The sequence below is a fragment of the Magallana gigas genome, chromosome 7, assembly GCF_963853765.1.
Source record: "Magallana gigas chromosome 7, xbMagGiga1.1, whole genome shotgun sequence".
NCBI classification, from domain to species: Eukaryota; Metazoa; Mollusca; class Bivalvia; order Ostreida; family Ostreidae; genus Magallana; species Magallana gigas.
Window position 1 is genome coordinate 3,500,317 of NC_088859.1, and position 8,158 is coordinate 3,508,474.

General features: G+C 35.2%; 1 protein-coding gene across 1 annotated transcript; it reads left to right on the top strand.

Moving 5' to 3' along the window:
* The first annotated feature begins 412 nt into the window (after window positions 1-412).
* On the top strand, window positions 413-3,417 carry LOC136270178 (uncharacterized). The gene has a single exon (XM_066066909.1). The coding sequence runs from the start codon at window positions 1,877-1,879 to the stop codon at window positions 2,999-3,001; it is 1,125 nt and encodes a 374-aa protein (XP_065922981.1). The 5' UTR covers window positions 413-1,876; the 3' UTR covers window positions 3,002-3,417.
* Window positions 3,418-8,158: the final 4,741 nt, after the last annotated feature.

Below are 8,158 nucleotides of genomic sequence, written 5' to 3' on the forward strand. Positions count from 1 at the left end.
TGTTTGACATAGAAATTTAATCATAAGTATCCACAATTCTTATAAAATAAAATTGATTTTAAGGGGGTAATCTCGGCTACCGCATCACAAATCGCAATTTCAGTAGAGTTTTCCGCATATGTTGGATATCTTCTAAGATAGTCTTTGATGTCTTTGAAACATAATTCACAAGTATTTAGTTCAGGTCTGTATGGGGGTTGAAACAGTAAGTCTATTCCAAAGAAATGAAATAATTGTGTAAGGTGATTTTGGGTTAATCGGCCATGATGAAATCCACATTTGTCCATTATTACTGTATCTCCTGCTGCCAATAGTGGATATCCTTGTTGGTCAACTTCCCTTAAAACATCAAGGAAAAACAACACTAAAATATTTCCATTTGAAGGTCCATTGATTATATCAAAATAAACAACACCAAATGGACCATGCAACAAGTTCACAGTTAAGGTTGCATTTGAACTGTATCTCTGGATTTCAACTGCCCTCATTCCCTAACTTGAATGACCATATTGTCTATTTCCGCATGTTTTCAAAACAGATGCTTCATCAAAGAAATAGATTTTGAATGGATTTAATGTAGAGATCCTGGTGACATATTGGTTAAGCAATGTTATGTTTCTTTCTGTCTCAGCTTCCCTATGAGTAACAGATAGCTTCTTTCGAGTAAAACTAAATGATTTGAGGACAAAGGAAATCATTCTTTCTGATGGCAGATTATGCTCATTACATATTCCATCCCGTAATAAGTTGTCCTGCATTTTTTTAGCACTTATAGATGGTTTTCTAAATTTATAATAGCCTATAGCAGTTTTCACACAGTTTTCTGAGGATATTGAATTACGTCGACCAACTATTTTTCTTTTAGTTAATTGCCCTTCAGAATGTCCATCCTTTGCACTGAAAATAGCACGTTTAATTGTTGAGTAATTTAATACTCCAGTTCTGCTGATAATTTCAGGAAACGAACATCCCTCGTTATATAAGTCAACAATTTTCTTCTTTATTTCCTCAGAAATTTCTTTTCCATTTTTGTAATATCTTCCCAACTGATTTTTTTTCATAATTTCTAGAATTCAAAGTGCACTGCTTGGCAAGTGATCACAACAATGTGTTTTCAAAAACTATGAATAGAATACCAAACAAAAGAAGAGAGAGAGGTAGAGTTGTGGACAATTTCTTTGTGTGATACATGTACTAGCATGAAGAGTTGGGCTAAAAAATATAGTTTCTATTGGTCAGAAAAAATAACACTGATAGACAATCAAGATAGTGTTGGACAAGGTTTCTTTGTGTTAGTAAAGTTTTTGCTTGAACAACAAAAATTTCATTGGTCAGCAGGGTGTACATGACACATCACTATTAAACTGACTAACAATAGATGGGAGTGTTTTAGAGAGTTTCTTTTTGTGATGCAAATCTGATGACTGTCAAAAATAGTTTTATCAAGCTTTTTATTGGTCGTTTTAAGAATTCAGATCTATTATATAAGGTATGATTTAAAGTCAGACTGCTTTAGAATAACTGGTACATGCATGCTACATCTGAAAATCTTACCTATGATGTCAACTGAAAATTTTCTAAGAGGGGTAGATGAAAACTTGGTGAAGTTTGCAAAGTACTTCAAACGGGAAGATTTTCACAATGAAAAACATCTTAAATGTATTGTGCTCCCTGAAGACTTGAGTGTTATATTGCATGGAGAGAAGGTAACACTTGCAGAAAGGCGGCAACTGGAAGAGGCTCTGAAGACTCTCAAGCAGAATAATTTAAAGAAACAGGTACAGATAATATATACCGGTACTAGTATATGGAACTTCTATTTTTTTTTCACCAAAATAAATGTATCAGACATTATTTTACAATACTGTAAAGTGTAATGCAATACTTGAGTCCCTTCATTTTATCTTTTGTAGTGATATTTTTAAATCAATTCACTTTTTCAGAATTCCATGAGTCTTCTACACACCATGATGTAAAACTTACATCTTCAGCATTAAATAAGATTGAAAGATCTGTAGACACAAAACTACAACAAAAGAAAAGTGAACTTGCAGATATACAAAAGGTGTATGAGAATTTGTTGGCACCAGTTACTGAACCAGAGCCGTGTGGAATTAGGGTATTAAGATGTTCGAATTGCCACAGAATTGGCCACAAAGCTGAAGGTAACTCTGGTAAAAAATCTTGCCCAAATGATATATGTACAAACTACTTCAAATGCGGGCAAGAGCGCTTCCATAATGACTTTCGGCAGGAGAAGAGAAAGGTAGAAGATAACATGAAAACTCTTAAAAGAGAAATAAAAGATCTTGAGGCGGAGAAGGCTATGCTAGAATCCTATCAAATGAATACCAATTCCTTTGCATCAGTTATGCGCGACCGTCTTAAGAAATCAAATCCCTCTAAATACTCCAAGAGCTCATTTCTACTAAAAGATATAATTATTCTGAAAAAACACTACAAAAATGAAATACCTCCTCCTTCAATAAATGATGCTGAAGAATTTGCACGTATTATAGAAAGATACACCAACCAGGAAAACGAGTGGAAGAATAATCATTCTGAGCCAACATCAGCTGCAGATTATCAATTTGCCACGAATGAAACACAACCAAAAAAGCCTAAATTGCAAAATCCGTATCAATATCCACAATTCTTCCCCCTTCCATTTTCACCAGCATTTTATCCCTTCCCCTACCAATTATCCAATTTGCATCCTCCTTTTCCAATACCATCACCAGTCCAGGCACCCATTCAATTACCTCCTACACCTGTGCAGTCAGTTGATCCAAATTTATATCGTCCAAATTCAGTACCCACATGCACCATATCGTCTAATGAGGACAATTGCAACCCATTTGAAAACAACCAACTGCATTTGCTTGCAAGTGCAGCATCAGTCCAGGGCATTGCTGAATCAGATGGGGACAATAGTGATATAGAACAAAGAGATCCAGCTGAAAATGATGATAGTGAAGAACAGAAAGACAAAAATGCATAATATTGCATATTCATGAAGAGAATATGAAATTTGATATTGTGAACTTTTTCCTTAATAAAGTAACATGTCTTATAGATTTTTTGAGTTTGAGATCTTCCTACAACAACTAATTAAAGTGTAAAATTAAATATTGCTATCCCTTAATAAAATATTTACAGTGTTTGCTTTTCTTTATTGGCATTGGGAGCAAAAAACCTAAGCAAACGCATGCAAAAGACACTGAAATCTCTTTTGTTTGTTTCTTCAGAAATGTCTTTTGAATTACATTTTTTGAAGAAAAAAAATTCAAATTACTCCAAGCAGAATTGATGCTCTATAGAATCCAGTGCTGTTCAGGTGAACATTCTTTTTAAAGGTCTATGAATAAAATAGCTAACAATAGGAGAGAGTGTTCTAGAGGTTTTCTTTGTGTCAAATGAATGGGTTGAGTGCAAAATAACAATCTACGCTTGGGTAACCACATGACCTAGATTTAAACCTAATGTGATACCTTGCTGACCAAATTGAATACCCTATTGAGCAATCCAACAAGCTATTGAAAACTCTACCGGTATTCTGTAATTCGCTGTAATGCTAATATGAGTACACAAACCAATTTCTTTTCTTTAAATTCCATTTGATTTCATGTTAATTGTTAATGCATGAGGACATTTGCATTCTTATGTTAACTAACAAGACTCGAATCAAACAAAAATCCACATGTCAAGCAGCCATTTAATATAAACATTTTGAATTATAGCTATACTGAGCCCGATTTTTTTCCAAAAATTTTTTCCACACATTTTTTTTCCAAAAAATACATCGGGGCAGGCCATTTTCAGAGAGACGGGGATGAGAATCTAAAAAAATCATTTTATGTGGCCTGTTACAAGCAAGCCTTGTGTCAAATTTTAGCTTCTAATCATTTTCATTGATACAAGACATGACAAAGACAGGAATTAAGCATTTTTTTTCAACAATGACCTTGAACTTCCTCAATAGACCTTGGGTCAAGGTCATGACACGCCCTCAAGTTATAGATAAGCAATCTTTATGTGAATTTAGAATTTCCAATATTTGTCCATAAGAAAGATACGGACCGTACATAAATTTTCCACTCTTCTGCTAGTGACCTTAACCTTGCTCAAATGACCATAGTTCAAGGTCAAACTCTAAGGTTAAAAGCAATGTTTGTGTGAAGTAAGAACCTACAATCTTTTCCATTAGAAAGATATGGACTGGACACGAATTTTGCATTTTTCATGCCCGTGACCTTGACCTTGCTCAAATGATTTTGGGTAAAGGACACGACAAACTCTTAGGTCATAAGCAATCTTTATGTTTCTCCATAAGAAAGATATAGACCGGACACGAATTTTGCACTTTTTCTGCCGGTGACCTTGACCTTGCCCGAATGACTTTGGGTCAAGGTCATGACACGAGAAAGATATTGACCGGACACGAATTTTGCACAGACAGGCGGACGGACGTACGGACGGACGGACAATGTGATTCCTATATACCCCCCAAACTTCGTTCGCGGGGGGTATAATAAATAGCAAGTATTTGAGGGAGAAATATGCTCTCATATTTTGATCGCTTGATAGAGTATGATCTTTTGCATAATGTTTCATTAATGCAATATGTTTTATTGAGATGCTCACATTTTCTCGAGTTTATTCGGTTTAAATAGTTTAATATTGCTGGTGGTGTAGATATATATATATATATATATATATATATATATATATATATATATATATATATATATATATATATATATATATATACACACACACACACACACATTGAGAGTTCCAGACCCCCCCCCCCTAAGCAAAATTTCTCTCAATTACATGTACATTATAAAAGTACCAAAAATATGCCTCGGACATCCCCTGGCAAACTCAAATACTAGTAACCGTCAGACCCTCAACCCCCATCCCCAGAAAAATTTTCTGATCCGCGCATGCTCCTCCTCCTCGAACAACAAAATTATTCTTCAAAACCCCCTGTAAAATTTCCAGGATCTCCGCATATATACTAAAAGATTCATTGGCGTTTGCGTTCGATAAAAATGCGTGTAAAATGTTTCCCAATGGTCTTTTCACCTTTATACCGGGCATACGGACTGTGTGAATAACATGCGGCGAATCAAACTATAGACAACGTTTAAAGATCTGTATTTGCTTATATACATGTAATATAGTACTTTGTTTCTTGTACTCAGTGTATATACATCAAATATTATACCATGGTCAGGTATCAATTTTTTGTACAACGTCTTAAGTATGACGTAGCTACGGCGGAAGACCTAATCGTTGCTTGCAACGAGCTCGTCTCTAGTTTTTAGCTCTTTTTTGAACACCGAGTTTAGTGTCAAAACTAAATGTTCACCTCTCTTATCTTCAACACATGATACAATAAAATTGCTATCCATTGATTTCATTAAGAGTACACTGATGTTTTCATTTATTTTCTGTTCTAATCTGATAATGTAGTGGCGCATTCGTTCCATCTCTCGGTGCATTTTACGTTGATTATCCGATAACTCAGTTACGTCGTACGTAACGTCGTTTGCCAGTCCTTGCACCAACTGCAAACGATTTTCGATTCCATGCTGACCATGTACATCTCATTTTAAAGAATCTAGCTCATTACCTTGGGGATCGAGACGAATCATGAAATTGCTTAAGACTGTTAAATGCCCATATTAACGACTAGTAATTCTTTCATTTCATATCTTTCGACGTAGCTGAAAGCTCAAGTGCATGAGCTATTCTGATCACATTTTGTCTGTCGTCCGTCTGCCTGTCCGTCCGTCCGTCTGTCTGTCGGTCTGTCTGTAAACTTTTCACATTTTCAATTCCTACTCCAGAACCAATGGGCCAATTTCAACCAAACCTGGCACAAAGCATTCTTAGGCTAAGGGAATTCAAAGTTGTGAAATTAAGGATCACGCCCTTTTACAAGGGGAGATAATTAGGAATTATTGAAATTTTTTGAGAAATTTTCAAAAATCTTCTTTCAAGAACCATTAGGCCAGGAAAGCTGAAACTTGTGTGGAAGCATCCTCGAGTAGTGTAGATTTTAAGTTGTGAAAATCATGACCCTCAGGGGTAGGGTGGGGCCACAATGGGGAGTCGACTTTTTACATAGAATATATAGTGTAAATCTTTAAAAAAAATCTTCTTCTCAAGAAGCATTTGGCAAGAAAAGTTGAAACTTATGTGGAAGCATCTTTAGCTGGCGTTAATGCAAGGTTGTGAAAATCATGACCGTCGGGGGTATGGTGGGGTCATAATGGTGGTCAACTCTTATATACGAATATATAGAATATATATATATATCTTTAAAAAAAATTCTTCTCAAGAACCATATGGCCAGGAAAGCTGAAACTTATATGGAAACATCAGCAGGTAGTGTAGATTCAAGGTTGGGAAAACATGACTCCCGAGGGTAGGGTGGAGCCACAATTGGGGGGGGGGGGGGTGAATATCTATATCGGAATATTTAGAGTGTAGATCTTTAAAAATCTTCTTCTCAAAACCAATAGGCCTGAAAAGCTAATACTTGTGTAGAAGCATAATTCAAGGTTGTGAAAATCATTACCCTCATTGGTAAGGTGGGGCCATATTTGGGATCAGAATTTTACATAAGAATATATGGAGTAAATCTTTAAAAAAATTCTTCTCAAGAACCATTTGGCCAGGAAAGCTGAAACTTGTGTCGAAGCATCCTCAGGTAGTGTATATTCAAATTTATGAAAATAATGACCTGGGGGGGGGGGGGGGGAGGGTGTGGCCACAAGGGTGGGAACGAATTTTTACATAGGCATATATAGAGTAAATCTTTAAAAAATCTTCTCAGAAACCATTATACCAGGAAAGTGTATGGAAGCATCCTCAGGTAGTGAAAATTTAAAGTTGTAAAAATCATGACCCTCTGGGGTTCGGTTGGGCCACAATGGGGGCAACTTTTTACATAGGAATAAAAAGAATTCAGAATTATTTGATTTTAAATTTTCTAATATATGCAAAATTAACGCTTTTAACAGGCAAAATTAACAAATGTTGTAGGACACTCTCGTCTATTGAGCGCACATGTTCATGCGTGTCTTGGAAAAAATGAACTTAAATTCGAAAGCGTTTTTCGGAGAGCTACAATAAAGGATTTGTAATTCAGATTTTAAAACTACGATAAAAACTTGTAGTTTTTAATCTTCTTAAAATTGAGATAGGTACTATTTTTATATATACTACCACACGGTAAATTAGAAATTTAAAATATAACACCCCTGCATTATCTCTGAATTTATAGGTTTAATATTGGTGCGAGATATTTACCGATGGGAGAAAGATCAGATGAGTTTCTGATGAGAAACATTAAGATATTGATGAAGAATTCTTTTTAATCATGAATATCACTGGTTTTGTCCGTTATAAAGTATAGAAAAAAGTGTAAACTTATGTCTCATAACATTAAAAAAGATTATATATTCCAACTAAGCCGGACAACATGAACATTAACATTTAAGTTGGTTCTTCAATGGATAAGATTGTACATATTATTTGATCTATTGGTCACACAAAATGTATAATCTTTATAGATTTTGCTTACAATGCATCGTTCAAACTTTAAATTCAGTTTAATTAACTAGAGAGTCAATGAACGAGAATGCAAATTTAGACTTGTTTTTATTTTCTATATACAAAATTCCTTTAAAGATGAACAGCAGTCATACCGCAAGTAGACTCGAAGCCAATGAAACACTTATTAGTCCCCTACCAATTTCACCGGAGGGGACTATAGCTTTCCTCTGCGTCCGTCAGCCCGTCTGTCTGTCCGTCCGTCCGTCTGTTTGTCCCACTTCAGTTTTCCACACTTTTTTTTCTTTATGCGTTTGAGGAATAATTCGAAAATTGCTGAACAGCTTCAAAATGTCAAATTACAGATCAAGTTTACACTTTTGTAGCGTCTGGTTGACATATTTTTTAATGTTCGGGTTCGATATTCTGCATAACAGTGCATTGTTTTCACAATTTCCACAAACCGGTAGGGGACGTGTATTGCTTTTAATACGATTTTTGATATTCATGTTAAAAATCGTATTTTACATAAATCGTTTAAGAGCTTACCTGTATGGCACAAAGCTGAATCTTGTAAACATGAACAATA

Bases quoted from the DNA above. Each gene is read 5' to 3' on its own strand.
- LOC136270178 (XM_066066909.1), top strand. From the start codon at position 1,877: ATGCAATACTTGAGTCCCTTCATTTTATCTTTTGTAGTGATATTTTTA.